We start from the raw sequence: 16,278 nt of genomic DNA, 5'->3' as shown, positions 1-16,278 counted from the left end.
AGAGAGAGAGAGAGAGAGAGATTACATAAACAGAATGACAAAGAAAGACAGATAGGACCTGGATCGACAGCTAAAGACCACAAGAGAAGTCATCATAACGTTAAATTGAAATCGATTACGTGTATTGATTGGCAATGGGGCCTTTTGAGGAGGCGTAAGGAAGATTGCAGATAAATTTTTAATCGTGTATGTTTTGAGGAGGAAATAGAAGATGCTAACGTTGGGGGCGCTCTTAGTCAGAAAAGCATCGAAACCACCATACCACTCGCTCACTCAGGCTGTTGCTATATCTGCACCGGACGTTGTCATGGAGCATCAACATGCATGTGTTGCGGTCTCTGACCAAACGACAGGCTTAATTTTACACAGTGGTCAACTTTTGAACAATTATAAGGAAACGTAACGGGCGCGGGTCTGTTATTTCTCACTAGTCACAGTTTAAGAAAAGTCCGTCAACTTCCAAAAGGACTTGCTATATCACCGTGACGCTGTAGATTCATGCTTGGTAACAGTATGATTTTATGCATTGATGGTTCATTAGTTGGTTCTCATGTGACTTTGTGTAGTGGACAGCACCTCTATGAGTATCAGCGTAAAAGAAACAAAATATACCTCCCAACACCGTTGCCCAACTTTATAAACTTTCACGTCGGGCCACCGCGACTCCCCAGTGATTTGCCACGTATTTTTGACGTTTTCCCCTTTTTTATCGAAATATACAGCTGCGGCTCTTTCCATTTCTACTATGACGGATAACCTTTCGCACTTCCTGCTGTGTAAGATAGTTGTAGGATAAGGTGAAAGCTTGATTGCGTACAGTACGCACATTATACAAAACAGTGCTTGAGACATGTCTGTGTTTAGGGTAGAATGCGCCTCGGGGACAGATATCAGGACTCTAAACCTTTTACAATCCTTTCTCGATCTACTACTTGTGGAGGCTCAATTCAAAGCTCTTGCAGTAAGAAAAAAATTACCTTTTTAGTTTTTCAAAAATCGAAAGTTGTATTTTTCCCGTAGAGTTAACACAGAGATGGCGGCCATTTTGAATTTCAAATATCTGTAAATGTTAAACCTGTTTTGTTTTTTTTTGTTTGCTAAATGTATGGTCGAAAGTTTCATTGAGGAAAATGTCAGCAAATGTTTAAGTCTTTCACTTTCGAGGCACATACCACCTTTACTTGACAATGAAATCTGTATAATGTGTGTAATATCCGATGTTACTATAGATTTAGAATTTTAGTCCGAACAAGAATTCATAAAAAATGAAATCATCGGATTGCATTTTGTACAAATTTTCGCTGCGTTTGCAAGCCTTATACTTTTTCTTCCCGCATTCTTGGGGGGAGAGAAAGGTATTCTTGTTCCGTAAAACAAAAATCGTGGAAATTATATCAACAGTTCTTGCTATTGTCCCTTTAAAAGAACAAAGTGGCGAAATTAGATTATGTCATAGACTTGTTTTCTTGAGGGCCTATTGTTATATATCACCACAGCAGATAGGACATGCTGTTGTTGAAAAGGTAAATGTTTATAAGAGAATAAAATGAAGTCGAGCATTTAGAAATATTGAATTATTTCTTCATTGTACATGAGTATGAGAATAAAGCATTGTAAATCAGCACTGAGAGGTGACGTTTAAAAAAATTCACAGACGGTAACGTTACGTTGTTTTTGGTCTCATCAGTGTCCACTTCTATCCACTGGGAGAGGCAGCTCACTCCGAACCCTGAACTTAAAAAATCAAAATGCACAGATGTCAGCTTGCTATCTTCCTCACTTTCATTTTGAGAAATACAGCTGACTATTCTGTGTGAAGTTCATTTAGTATGCCTGCCATAATTGTGACTGGAAATTGTACTGCTAAAAGTTACAAGATTTAATTGTGCCGCCGTAAGAACAACTGAATGAGCATAAGTGTGTTGAAAATGCCATTGTATGCCTGTCGTAATTGTGGCTAGCATTTTTCACGTAAAGTCACGTGATTCGATTATGCTGCTACGATATCGACTAAAGCAAGATACGTTCAAAACTTGGCTTCCTGTCCTTTCATCCATAGGGATCCCGCGACTCGGAGAAAATCGGCGCGGCATAACTATAGTGTATACACCTACCCTTATAGACCGTGTAAATAACTTGTTTGACTGTAAAATCTCGTACCCCTACAAAAGACCTGATCACGTGACCTAATCGACACGTGCCTATACCTTCAACTTGACTGACTGTCATTGTCCCTGGCATTCAAGCTGAAGCTATTAAATACGGCTACTGGAAGTTATATGAGCGATTCTGCTGGAAGAACAGATAAACAGAATCTCAAGTTTCACGTAAAATTCTTATTATTTTAAAAAAAGCTACTTATTTTTCACTTGTGTAATCATAATTTTGTTCTCCTTCTTCCTCACCGCTCTGTTACTGTTCCATGTGTTATTATAGTCGATTTATCTCTAAATATTAATTCTTGAAATAGTGTGACATATTATCTAGTTATTATTTCCTTGAGAAGAATGACTATAAGAAGCTGAGTCCAGATGGCATCTTGCGCAGTCTCCGTGACGGTGGCCGAGGATACCTTTGTTGTAAGGACACCTGGGTACCACTGACAATGTCGAACTCCACCCCCTGTCTCTCCGCTGCCTGTCGGTACATCCATTCCAAATTGTCTCTGCTTCGTATAGGTTCCCTGTCTCGGACGCTCTGTCCGACATTTTGCCGCTGGAGCAGTATCTGTCGTCTGTACCATGGCAACTCGACTTTAGGTTCATTGGCCGGCCTTGGCGGTCTTTGCACTTTCGGTGCAACTTTCTTAGCGGGTTCGCTCCGACTTTTTTTCGGTTTTACGATCGGTTTCTTTGCAATCGTCTTCGTTGGACCCTTCTGTGGCTTTGCGGGCGGTTGCTTTGTCGTCTGCTTCTTTTTGTCATTCAGTTCTTTCTTTTTGTCTGCTGCCTTAGGGACTTTTTTCTTTGGTTTATCATTTTTTACAGGAGCGGGTGTTTTGCTGTTTCGTGTCTCGTTATCAGACCAGCCAGAGATCTCCCAGTTTTCCTTCCCGAGATTTTCCTGATTTTCCTGTTTTCTGCGTTTCTTCCCGCGCTCTTTCTCCAGCGTTTTCGAACTTTCTTTCTCACCGGATCTTTGCTTTACCTTTTTGTCAGGTTGCACTGGCGGGAGCGATACATCTTCCCGCCGTTCGACGCTCACGCGGACTGGAGACTCAGGATGAACAACAGGTGGCAGGGACAACCCCGACGCGACAGCGCCATCATCCGGTAACTCGTCGTCTTCGTACACACTTTCAAGCTCCTTCACTTTATCATTGAGCTGCACATGTGACGATAGCGAGGACGCGGCTTGAAGATCAACTGTTGACTGGGATGCAGACGTGTTGGAATCAACAATGTTCATTATTTCAGTGACGTCACGGCCAGTCTTCAAACTGAGTGGTTTGAGGGCTCTTTCCAATTTTCTTCGCTGTTCCTTTTCCTCTTTCAAATACTGCTCCAAACTGTAAGGCAATTAGAAATAAGAAAATATTTGAGAGCACTTAAATTTGTGTAACGGTCACCTGGTTATATTTTAAAAGTCATTTTTAAATGAAGGAATTTCTGAAACCTGGTCGTTTTTTCCAAGCTTGTGAGGTACCTGTAGATTGCAGAATTGTGCCGTCGTTGTCATTCATGATATTGCCGCCTTGAAATAAGCTAACCTTCTCACATTGAGTCTCATTTTGATTCTCAATCGGCTTTAAAATTTCGATCGACATTCGACGGTGCAACGAGTTCAATTGTAAAAGTGTTAATTTGTCAAGGTTTCATAATGAAAGAATCAAGAAACGTTCGAAACTATATTCATAGATGATAGCAAGTATTCAGTTATACATGATACCGGTGGGCGGAGGGACTGTGGTGAGGGCGATGAACTCAGTTCAGATTGCGCCCTCTTCACGCTGTGAGAAAAACTGCTTAGAAAGTTTTTAACAATCGGCGTTGTGAAAACAATGCGAAAGATTATTTTTATCGGCATGTCAACTTTCCTGTCACTTGAGTGTAACATGTTTCGCCAACACCTAATACGGGTCAAATTTTCAATTGTATGTCTCACAACTGAACGGGTCAAGCGAATCGGTAAAGGTTAGTTGTTTCCGCATGTACGGTATTTGCATGGCTAGCTATTGTCGGATGTCGATCTACCAGTGTTTCTTTCGTCACAAAGCTACATTCGATCAGAGACAGAATAGGGGAAAGACTCCCCCTCTACTGTCTATGATTCGATGTGTTGAGCAGTTCGGGCTGCTGGACTTTCCATGCTTTCGGTTCTTATTTTGGCTATAAGTGGCGCCACCAACGACGGAACATTCGCTAGCGGAGGTAGTATCAACAACGTAGTATCCACGGAATTCATACGTTTTGATATAAGGTTTCTGGACGTTTCGGCACCAAGTCGTTTCGGCCCAAGACGTTTCGGCCTTCCAATTTCAGGCCCCAAGTCGTTTCGGCACCGCAACCCAAGACGTTTCGGCACCACTGAAGGCTATCTGTGGGAACTAGTGCTTGAGCGTAATTTACAAATCAAAGTACTAAAAAGTTTAGTGTCAACTAACATTCACGTACAAGCTTTAATCTTTGTGAGAACATGGGAAGAGACCGTAAGAAAAAACTTCACATCATTTTCAAATCTGTGACACAAATTTTTATCGATATCAATAGCCGCCGACACGGAAAAAGTTTGAAAGCGGTGAGGACTGTAGCACGGCAAAATTCACACAAAATGCACATAAAGTACTGGTCAGAACGCAAAGGTCACGCTTACGAATATGACGGATCAGTAAATTACTAAATAGTTTGAAAAAAAAATCGAAACACAGATGCCGAAACGTCTTGGGTTGCGGTGCCGAAGTGACTTGGGGCCGGAAATTGAGAGGCCGAAACGACTTGGGCCGAAACGACTTGGTGCTGAACGACCAGTTACCAAATATAATAGCATGAAGGATACGAGCTTTTTCCTTTGTCTGTGCACAGTCGGGGGACTTTGAATCAACAACGTAAGGAAACTAAACCCCTATTACGAATGATCTTCAGGTCTTATCTGAGTAATAGGTAACTTTACAAGTCGCGCTCTGAACCTCTGTGCCAACGTGCTCGATCATTCTGTCAATGCCCTGGGTGGCAAGTGATTAGATTAGTCAACTTTAGATAAGATACGAAACAATGATTCATTCGTACACATGGGTGGGGTGACACACAGCTGCTGATGTCGTCAAATAAATGTAGATTTCCAGAAAGTTCGTTAAGTTTTTTGCGCCATAGGATCCGGTTTCATTTACCCCTTGTGAAAGGCTTATCGGTCATTGATTATGGACTTTCTGCCAAACAAGGGCTAATAAAAGAGACAATCATCGTAACTAATGTATTATGCATTTGGAATTCACCATGATTAATTATACCGTGTAATCGTTTGCAAAGGTATGAGGGCAATGAATTACGCCGACGTTCTTTGTCACAAGCTAAAAGAGGTTATGTACACTTGAAAATTGAAGGGAGTTCCCTATCCAAAGAGAGAAACTAATTTAGCGAGACGGAAAGGGTAAATGGGTTACTATCAATGGATGTATATGGTGATTTTTTGCGTAGAGTATGCTACTTTCTATTAAGTTATTGTGCCCTAGAATAGGCTTACAGATAGGGTAACGGTAGTTCCCTTCTTTGAAAATGTGGTGGCCCTGAAAAGGGCCGTTTTGTATGTGTATGCAAAGGCACACTGTTTAAGCACGCTCGCCACGGATACGGCGGGCAAGTTGGATGTCCTTGGGCATGATGGTGACACGCTTGGCGTGGATGGCGCACAGGTTGGTGTCTTCGAAGAGACCGACCAAGTAGGCTTCGCTGGCCTCTTGGAGAGCCATGACGGCGGAGCTCTGGAAGCGGAGATCTGTCTTGAAGTCCTGGGCGATTTCTCTGACCAGACGCTGGAATGGGAGCTTGCGGATCAGAAGCTCGGTGCTCTTCTGGTAACGACGGATTTCACGAAGAGCGACGGTTCCTGGCCTGTAACGATGAGGCTTCTTGACACCTCCGGTGGCTGGTGCGCTCTTACGAGCGGCTTTGGTGGCCAGTTGTTTACGTGGTGCCTTACCACCAGTAGATTTGCGAGCGGTCTGCTTGGTACGTGCCATTGTGTCTGAGATACAACGAGAATGCTCGTTTGTCGGATCTGCCCCCTATTTATACCCATTTGAAAGCGGCGCCAAATGCAAGGATTGGCCAATTGTCCTAAATACCAAGACGTAGTTGGTCAGTTCACACCAAAAGTGGTCACCGATGATTGGCCGAACACTAAATTCCCATCGGCAAGCTCCCATTGGTCGCTAATGCATATATAATAAGTTCAACACGATCCTTTGTTTGTGTTCATGCTGCTTCCAATGAAAAAAAGTGGTAAACATCATACCCTAATGCCCAACGTTCTTCAAATAGCTAAATACAACAACCAATAATTAGTAGAGCCAACAGGCAAACGAAAAACGCAATACCGAAAGACTGTCACTCACTCTCGCAAACGTGAAGTCGACAAGAAATAGATACCTATTTCTTTCAGATCTTCGAAACATGTAGGCTTATGCATGGCTTATGTAAAATTTCAACTGCAAGGTTCAGGAGAAACGAGTTCCTTTTTTTGTGAAATTAGTAAACCTTACCCTATCGAAAAATCACATGGATAAAGTTATAGAGTCAGCTTAGCCACGGACGTAAAAAAGACGTCCATGATTATAGCAGATTTTAAGCAAGATGGTAAATTGTGTTTCCGCTAACCTAACCCTGATCTACCCATGGACGTACCAGGTACCTCCATGATCTACCCTGAAGTACATCGACCTTCATAGTGATAGTTGAGAACTGCATAATCACTTTACATCTACCATTACAAGATCCGAAAATTAAAATAGCCTAATGCCCCAATGTATTTGACGAATCCAAAAATGCAGTTACGTTTTGGTCTTACTCTACTGGGTCACTTTTCAGCGTACTATGCTGACGAGAGATAACTTTTAAAAAGAAAAGACGTCTTCACTTTAACTTTGTCACTCGCTGCTTATTTTGAGTTCTAGAAAGTTCAAGGCCGCAATAAAAACAGCGCTAGAAAAGGCCAGTTTATTCATATATTCGTGAAGTTCATATATTCTTTGAAACGATTTCAACGTTCATCTCAAATTGCAAACATTCAACGTTCGTTTAACCATGGTGGTACAACCATGGATGTAATACATCCATGGTACAACAAGGTACTTCAATGGCTTAACCATGGCGCTAAAAAGAGATAATGCATCCGCGGCATAACGTTTTTGACTGAATTGCATACAATAATTTAACAACATTGAGCTAAAAAGAGATTATATCTATGGACAACGTAGACCTAAAACAAGGAGCCTCAGCCTGGGTTACAAGTTCTAGGTATTTACAAAGTTGTCACATTTATGCGCAGCCCTCGACTATATGTATACGATTGTCTGTAACCATTGAGGTTTTCTTGGTTTTACGATTCATAACCTAAACTCACACGTCCATAGTCCGATACAAAAGACATTCCTTCCGTACCATTTTGGAAGACGTGCTTCCAGGCGTTTATTGTAATGATGATTTAGATATCACAAAGTGTATGCGAATACACTGAATATTTATAGATCACACATTGACACTCTAACCAGATTTGACAAAGGTTTGACATTAGACGTATTAATTATTCATTAATTCACAGGCTTGATAAGTTCATGATGACTCATTGTGCGCACGCTTTGGGGTGTCAGGGTTTAGAGACACGATCCAAATGGCGAGTTATCGATAAACTACACTTTTGTGGTACTTTTTATGCATGTACATAAATTTTGTAGAAATAGCGTGTCTGACATGATATAGCTTAGTGAGATTTATTCTCCATGAAATCGGAGAGACAATAAAAGGTAATTTATTTGTCTTATTTCTAGCTTTGTCTTATTTCTTGTTTTACATGCATGTGTGACGAGATTATTTTGGTTCCTTCTCTTTAGACACACATGCAAGTTAACAGCGGCGGCGATGTGATCTGTCTTTTAATGATTAACTTTTAATATATTAAAATTTTGATTTTAATATAATTCACTGGTCCTTCGAAATCGAAGGCTTTACACAATCAACACTCACACTCGCATACAAGACAATTATTTGGTAGTTCTCTTTTTGGAGGATGTGGTGGCCCTGAAAAGGGCCGTTTTGTTTGGGTTAGCAAATGCTAACTATCTAACCGCCGAAACCATACAGAGTACGGCCCTGGCGTTTCAGAGCGTAGACGACATCCATGGCGGTGACGGTCTTTCTCTTGGCGTGCTCGGTGTAGGTGACGGCATCACGGATGACGTTCTCCAAGAAGACCTTGAGTACACCACGGGTTTCTTCGTAGATGAGACCAGAGATACGCTTGACACCACCACGACGGGCCAGACGACGGATAGCTGGCTTGGTGATACCCTGGATGTTGTCACGCAACACCTTACGATGACGCTTGGCGCCTCCTTTTCCCAGACCTTTGCCTCCTTTACCACGACCGGACATGTTTGCAGATTATTCGGATTTCAAATAACTGATAGCATTCAATGGCTTCCTACTTAATATATAGTAGTAGCACGAACGCAATAACAAACACTATCTTAACATTTGAATTACAATAACCCGCTTAACAATATTCCCGCCTTGTTCATGAGCAATACGGCCTTGTCGATGATTGGTCATTTCAATTATCCAATCAAAGATCATGTAGTGTTAAAAGTATTATCACGAAAAGGTCCAAAATTGCGCCAAAAGTTAAGTCAACTGTTCCGTCTGTGGTAGGTCTATTCTCTGACCCGACATCTTTTGCGCACAAGGATACCACAAGTTGATCACACTGCTTTACGCATATCTATCAGTATGCTGTTACTAGATATAAGTACCCACTACATATATGAAATTATAGCTATAAACATAAATTACTTAGACAATTACACAAATTAGAATCAAGAACCACATGTCGTCCTTCGACGAGGTGATATGCTTATTGACTGGAAGGCTACAAAGTTTTTTGCCGCTTATAGATTGGAAATGGCGCAATATACTTATAATTTAGAAAGATTGAGTGACATTTGCCCAAACAGCTAAACTTGAGCACAATTGGATGTTTTAACTAAGTCAAATCTAGAGACTTACTCGTAAAAGATAGTTGTTTTTTGTCTAAATTCACAGTATACTGTACTTATTTTGTTAGGGTCTATGATTTAATTGAGATATTTGAAATTTATACGCTTTTAAGTTGTAGTATACCGTTATGTATACTAGTATATTGAAAATATCTAATTTAGTATTTTAAAGTACATCGGTGACACGATTTGTGGAATTACTCAAGAAATCATTGTGTGTGTGTGTGTGTGTGTGTGTATGTGTGTGTGTATGAAAAAGTTTCTCTAGACCCTTCACATAACATAAAATGGTGCACTCCTGTCTTTTGTAAAAACAGTTGGGTGTGTGCTTCAAGGTTTGACTTCGCAAGCTGCACTTTAGGCGGACCTGACTGAAACGTAAAAGACTACAATTAAAATTGCAGCCACATTTAAACAACAATACCTGGCCAATACTGTGATGTTTTCCGTTTGGTTTTAACAGCGATTAATTTCAGGTCTTATATTATGTATCATTGATGATTTGTTTGTACGGTAGTTCTCTTTTTTGAGGATGTGGTGGCCCTGAAAAGGGCCGTTTGGTATGTGTATGCTGGGCATACGATTTACTTAGAGCTGGTGTATTTGGTGACGGCTTTGGTGCCTTCACTGACGGCGTGCTTGGCAAGCTCACCGGGCAGCAAGAGACGGACAGCGGTCTGGATCTCTCTGCTGGTGATGGTGGAACGCTTGTTGTAGTGGGCCAGGCGGGAAGCTTCGGCGGCGATACGCTCGAAGATGTCGTTGACAAAGCTGTTCATGATTGACATGGCTTTGGAGGAGACACCAGTGTCGGGGTGGACCTGTTTCAAGACCTTGTAGATGTAGATACCATAGCTTTCCTTCCTTTTCCTCTTCCTCTTCTTGTCGCCACTACGTGCGGCTTTGGCCTTGCCGGCCTTCTTGGCAGCTTTACCACTTGTCTTGGGGGCCATTGTGAACGTTAGCAATGCAAAGTTCAGAATGCCCGCCAAATGATTACTTGCTGGTATTTATAAAAGATCAAATGCAAATTGGGGATCGGACCAACTGAGCGGGAAATTTAACGAACTGAGCACTGAAGTTAACAATACCCTACTTAGTACTAAGCTATTTCATTCAACTGATTGGTCGACGAGACCGCTTGTCACAATCCTAACAGACGGTATAAATACGAGCAAGAACTACACATTTCAACAGTTTGAAAATTGTATACAGCAAATATCAAAATGTCTGGACGTGGTAAAGGAGGCAAAGCAAAGGGTAAGGCCAAGAGCCGATCCAGCCGTGCTGGTCTGCAGTTCCCCGTTGGTCGTGTACACCGTTTCCTGCGCAAGGGCAACTACGCCCAGCGTGTCGGTGCTGGTGCTCCAGTCTACCTGGCTGCAGTCCTCGAGTACCTGGCTGCCGAAATCCTCGAGTTGGCAGGCAACGCTGCCCGTGACAACAAGAAGACCAGAATCATCCCCCGTCACTTGCAGTTGGCTGTCCGTAATGACGAGGAATTGAACAAACTCCTCGGTGGTGTCACCATTGCCCAGGGTGGTGTATTGCCAAACATCCAGGCAGTACTCTTGCCCAAGAAGACCCAAGCCAAATCCAAGTAAATCGTATGCCCAGCATACATATACCAAACGGCCCTTTTCAGGGCCACCACATCCTCAAAAAAGAGAACTACCGTACAAACTCTACCATCAAAACAATGAGTAAACGTTACATGATTGAAAGGTTACACAGTTCTCGGAGGGACTCGTATAAAAAAAGTTGTATTGGGTGCATTTAGTTTATCAAATCATTGATCCTTTTTTAACCTCAATGGCAAAATCACAAAACCCTGAATTTAGGGTCTATGGTCAATTTATTAGCAAAGACTCAGATAATGACGAATTGATAATTACCAGAGTGATAAAAGAAGAAACATTATAGCCCAATAGCTGCGAATATTTACTAAACCGATCTCAAAATGTCCTTAGTTTTCCAAGAGTTTTCTGTGAATAAGACCTATTAAAGACTGAAAAAGTGTATAACGCTACAATGAGTGTCAAAATAGGCATGTATATTCAAAGGTTTTAACGTCATTTTTGATTTCCCGCCATTTTTAAAAACTAATCATATGACAGAGAAAATAAAGATTACAACAGCAAAATGTTGGCCATCGTATGTTGTGCATTCAGGTAAATGGCACCATGCTTGTTTCTTGTATGGTCATGATGTGTATGTGCAGGGAAATACTTTTTTTTGTACTTTCCCGCGGGGGCACCATTTTATGGGTGCGGCACCCGTTTATTATTAAGCCTGTCAAAACGTGTAGGCATGGTCCGAATCAGCGAGCAATGATACTTCAATACACGTCCTTCAGTTAGCGCATTTAGATGAACCAACTTTGGTTTGAAAATAAAATAATGAAAATAATGTGTAAAATTAGCAGCTATTGGGGCTTTATTAACACCTTTTTCATTCACCCTACCTACTTTACGTGTACAGTATTGGCACGCAAATAGTGTCATTCTTATGCATGGTTACACGGTGGATGTAATGTTTTGTGCACTCTTCATTTATTCATTCTCACATGCACAGACATCGAAGAATTTATACTAGCAAACATAAACATGCGTTGTTCAAAATGCCAATCGCAGATATTTATTTACCGCTAAAAATAAAAATGCTTCCCTGCGTCTCTTCGAGATTTGCGGGCAACGTTTTTCTCTTTCTGTTTTTGCTGTTTGCGACAAAACTTCACAACGATGTTCCCACAGAAAAAGCAAGCAAGCAATCATTATTCATTATCGCGTACTACCACGTGTAGAGCTACATATCATTCGAAACCCATACCCAAAAGAAACAAAGGATATAGCAGATGAAAAATTGAAGTAATCTACTTAACAAACGATGCGTTGGTGAAGTGACAAAGATGCATTAACTTCCCCAATGTACAGGGCCAGAAACAATACTATTATTTTTCTGTCTAAAAAGTAAAGATTAATTCTGAATTTTCGAAGGTGACGTGTTTGCACACTATTGCCTTGTGCATTATTTGAAAATCTCTATTTCTTCCTCATATTTAATGCCAGTTTCTCAGTGCTATGTGGCTGTGAAAGTGCCCGTTTATGGCCAATGCCTCGATACATAACGGAAAAAAATGTTGCCTCTTCCATGCAACATGTGCAGGACGTGATTGATTTGTTGGGAAAGGCTATTGGACGGTCAGAGCAAATCGAGCGTCTCGCGAGGTACCTTCGACACCCGCTATAGTACCTTCAGCTCTCAAGTTGTGAGGACAAACATTTTGCGGTACATGCCTATATAGCAACGTCGGTTTTTGAGGTTGAGAGGAAACTATTGGGTCCGGCAAAGACCATGGAGAAGTGGATTTCCAGTATCATTTTGAAAGGAAAATATGTATTTTGTGGAGGGACGCTTACGGAATTTTATCATACGTGGAATTTATAAAATGCGAGTTAACGAGGGGTGTCGTCAATACAGAAGTATACAGGAGTACATTGCACAATGTAAAATTTTGGGTATGTGAAAAATATACTGTCCCTTCCGCAAAGTCGATGTACATATTACACATGTACCACATTTTGATATGTCCAACTTAAATGCATATGGCGTTCAACATTTATTTGACATAAATATGCCCGTACACACACACACACGCACATACTAACACTCAGTACAAACACAATCTTTGGTAGTTCTCTTTTTGGAGGATGTGGTGGCCCTGAAAAGGGCCGTTTTGTTTGGGTTAGCAAATGCTAATCTAACCGCCGAAACCGTACAGAGTACGGCCCTGGCGTTTCAGAGCGTAGACGACATCCATGGCGGTGACGGTCTTTCTCTTGGCGTGCTCGGTGTAGGTGACGGCATCACGGATGACGTTCTCCAAGAAAACCTTGAGGACACCACGGGTTTCTTCGTAGATGAGACCAGAGATACGCTTGACACCACCACGACGGGCCAGACGACGGATAGCTGGCTTGGTGATACCCTGGATGTTATCACGCAACACCTTACGATGACGCTTGGCGCCTCCTTTTCCAAGACCTTTGCCTCCTTTACCACGACCAGACATGTTTGCAGATTATTCGATTTCAAATAACTGATACCTTGCTATGGCTCCCTACTTAATATATAGTAGTAGCACGAACGCAATAACAAACACTATTTTAACATTTGAATGTCAATAACCTGCTTAACAGTTTTCCCGCCTAGGTTATGAGCAAATACGGCCTTGTCGATGATTGGTCATTTAAAATTATCCAATCAACGTAGAAGCAGTGGCGCCTAAAGTTGAATCACCGTCCCTCCACCCACCGGTGACCGGTGGTGGAGAGACGGTGGTTGAATCAAATGTCCCGATGCTCTAAGGCAAGCTAAACGTTGCAATATTAGAAAAACCTCTTCTCTTTTTTTAAAAAATCTATTTCCTTTTTGTGAAAAACTATTCCGTTTGTTTATTTACCAAAACGAATGAAAGCTATTATACAAAAAGAGAATTGGTTTTTACAAAAAGAACATATTTTTACCAGAAGAGGACAGGTTTTTACAGAAAAAGAACTTCGAATAGTTTATTTAAATAGTTTTTACAAAAAGAGAATGGGTTTTTAAAATAGAAAATGGTATTTACAAAAAGAAAACATGTTTTAACAAAAAGAGAATATGTTTTAAAAAAGAAATTGTTTTTTACCAAAGTATATAGGTATATAGGTATACTCTTGAAAGAGTATTGCAACCTTGCCATACACTGCTTCAAGCATTTTTGTCAGTATGTTGTCCCCAGACATAAGTAACCACAAAAATTATAAAACCATAGCTAGGCACATAAATTACCTGGAAATGCACAAAGTAGACTCAAGAACCACATGCTGTCATTCGACGACGCGATATTAAAAATATTCGATCTTACAGACTTTGTTGTCCCCGTTTGACGGTAAACTGTTGACTGACCCAAGTCGCTTGGCTGTTCTTCGGCGGCAGCTATAGTTGCTCAGGCTGGCCATCACATTCACCCTACGATCCACGCAACGGCCTACCACAAACGCGACTGTTGCTTGAAGTATGGAGCTACTAAGCTTGAGGTCATTCCCTCAATTTGCCACGTTCTCGATAGTGTTATGAACACAGACTTGGAGCAGGTCTACCTAAATTGTGCAAAATTCTTCATCAGTTCCTTATTAAAGCCAAAGCGTTGACAAAATGATTTTACATCCTGAGGGTTGTTTTAAATTTGACTAGGTGACATAATTTCTTCCGAGCTACTACTGATTCAAAATGGTATTTATTTCTTCCGCTTCCGTCAGAGGAATGTTTTTTGCCGTTTGTAAAAAAGACATTGTACTTATTGTACAACAAATGCCAAAGATGTTAGTCAGATATTAGCATCTGATAAATTGATCTGAAAGTACACGGGCAGTTAGGAAAAAAATGTGACATGATACACTTTGAGTTATCCTATATTAATCCAAGGTGAGTATATACATTGAAAATGTCAAATGCACTATTGTAAAGGTGGTCTGCTGAATTCATTATAGACATGACATACAACTATCATCCACAGACATCTGTGGGCAAATTTGTAGACACAGTTTGCAGAATTATTCAGAATATCACAATCTCTCATTGAGCTTCACTGGCTGCCTGTAAAGGCGAGAGTCGATTTTAAAGTAATTTTGCTAGTTTTTAAGGCCTTGAATGGCAAAGCACCTACAAACCTATGTATATTCAGGATTTGTTCACACCTACCAGCAATACACGTTACAATTTACGTAACGATAGTATTCACAATCTTCTTGTACCTCGTTCATTTAATACACTCAACGATAGAGCGCTCACTATTTGTGGGCCAAAACTATGGAACTCAATTCCCAAACAACTAAAGTTAACCACTGACATCGATCTTTTTAAGTGTGAACTTAAAACACATTTGTTTAAACAGTACTATAAATTGTAGGGACCAATAGCAATGTGCCTTTTTAACCAACAGCTTTAGCCCACCTTTTAACATTGTATCCAGTTTTATTATTCGTTTTCAGCAGTGATTTTTTTACTTGCAGACTTTTTTATGGTTTATTATTAATGTGTGTAGCGCTTTTGAATATTTAGGAATAGAAAAGGCGCTCTAGAAAGTAAATAAACTTTAAACTTTAAACTTTAATTATTCAAGTAAAAGTTATTGTTGAATTTACACGAAAAGGTGTATAGAATTAAGTTTGTTAACGTATATTCAAGTGTCCTATTTTCAATGTCAACACACGAAAAATGCCCTGCCATTGGCTGCATTTTATAGTGTAATAGAATTCCGCTTGATGAACTTTAATTTTGATCGTTTCAGTCTATACTAAAATCTTTATGATGAAACATAAAATACTTCAAGCACCAACTGTGATGCTGATTTCTTTGATGTCAACAGCGATAAGATAAAAATTGTTTGTACGGTAGTTCTCTTTTTTGAGGATGTGGTGGCCCTGAAAAGGGCCGTTTGGTATGTGTATGCTGGGCATACAATTTACTTGGAGCTGGTGTATTTGGTGACGGCTTTGGTGCCTTCACTGACGGCGTGCTTGGCAAGCTCACCGGGCAGCAAGAGACGGACAGCGGTCTGGATCTCTCTGCTGGTGATGGTTGAACGCTTGTTGTAGTGGGCCAAGCGGGAAGCTTCAGCGGCGATACGCTCGAAGATGTCGTTGACAAAGCTGTTCATGATTGACATAGCTTTGGAGGAGACACCAGTGTCAGGGTGGACCTGTTTCAGTACCTTGTAGATGTAGATACCATAGCTTTCCTTCCTTTTCCTCTTCCTCTTCTTGTCGCCACTACGTGCGGCTTTGGCCTTGCCGGCCTTCTTTGCAGCTTTACCACTTGTCTTTGGAGCCATTGTGAACGTCAGTAACGAGCAATGTTAGAATGACCGCCAACGGGTTACTGGCTGTTATTTATAAAGGATCAAATGCAAATTAGGGCTTGAAATAACTGGGCGGGAAATTCAACGAACCGAGTTGGAAGTACGATAACACTTAAGTAAACAATACTCTACTTAATATTTAGAAGATTCATTCAACTGATTGGTCTACGGG

The 16,278-nt window shown here is 40.9% G+C and overlaps 7 protein-coding genes across 8 annotated transcripts in view; 1 reads left to right on the top strand and 6 right to left on the bottom strand.

The window, feature by feature from the left end:
* Positions 1–1,512: 1,512 nt before the first annotated feature.
* Positions 1,513–16,278, bottom strand: part of LOC139140223 (golgin subfamily A member 6-like protein 26) — a 43,999-nt gene continuing 29,233 nt past the window's right edge. For both annotated transcript variants that reach the window (XM_070709317.1, XM_070709318.1), the window contains exon 5: positions 1,513–3,508. In XM_070709317.1, the coding sequence (XP_070565418.1) occupies positions 2,512–3,508 (997 nt within the window). In that variant the 3' untranslated portion in view covers positions 1,513–2,511. The remainder of the gene's footprint in view (positions 3,509–16,278) is intronic.
* Positions 5,632–6,234, bottom strand: LOC139140225 (histone H3). Its single transcript, XM_070709320.1, has one exon. It carries the CDS (start codon positions 6,173–6,175, stop codon positions 5,765–5,767), a length of 411 nt encoding a protein of 136 aa, XP_070565421.1. The 5' UTR covers positions 6,176–6,234; the 3' UTR covers positions 5,632–5,764.
* LOC139139615 (histone H4) lies at positions 7,957–8,669 on the bottom strand. The gene has a single exon (XM_070708495.1). The coding sequence runs from the start codon at positions 8,583–8,585 to the stop codon at positions 8,274–8,276; it is 312 nt and encodes a 103-aa protein (XP_070564596.1). The 5' UTR covers positions 8,586–8,669; the 3' UTR covers positions 7,957–8,273.
* Positions 9,456–10,214, bottom strand: LOC139140219 (histone H2B, gonadal-like). Its single transcript, XM_070709311.1, has one exon. It carries the CDS (start codon positions 10,156–10,158, stop codon positions 9,790–9,792), a length of 369 nt encoding a protein of 122 aa, XP_070565412.1. The 5' UTR covers positions 10,159–10,214; the 3' UTR covers positions 9,456–9,789.
* On the top strand, positions 10,382–11,661 carry LOC139140218 (late histone H2A.3, gonadal). Its single transcript, XM_070709310.1, has one exon. The coding sequence runs from the start codon at positions 10,432–10,434 to the stop codon at positions 10,807–10,809; it is 378 nt and encodes a 125-aa protein (XP_070565411.1). The 5' UTR covers positions 10,382–10,431; the 3' UTR covers positions 10,810–11,661.
* LOC139139614 (histone H4) lies at positions 11,834–13,289 on the bottom strand. The gene has a single exon (XM_070708494.1). It carries the CDS (start codon positions 13,275–13,277, stop codon positions 12,966–12,968), a length of 312 nt encoding a protein of 103 aa, XP_070564595.1. The 5' UTR covers positions 13,278–13,289; the 3' UTR covers positions 11,834–12,965.
* On the bottom strand, positions 13,728–16,182 carry LOC139140216 (histone H2B, gonadal-like). The gene has a single exon (XM_070709308.1). It carries the CDS (start codon positions 16,077–16,079, stop codon positions 15,711–15,713), a length of 369 nt encoding a protein of 122 aa, XP_070565409.1. The 5' UTR covers positions 16,080–16,182; the 3' UTR covers positions 13,728–15,710.

Source organism: Ptychodera flava, chromosome 9 (genome assembly GCF_041260155.1).
Source record: "Ptychodera flava strain L36383 chromosome 9, AS_Pfla_20210202, whole genome shotgun sequence".
Taxonomy (NCBI): domain Eukaryota; kingdom Metazoa; phylum Hemichordata; class Enteropneusta; family Ptychoderidae; genus Ptychodera; species Ptychodera flava.
The sequence above is the reverse complement of the archived record's forward strand: the minus strand, read 5'-3'. Positions and strand labels throughout refer to the sequence as shown.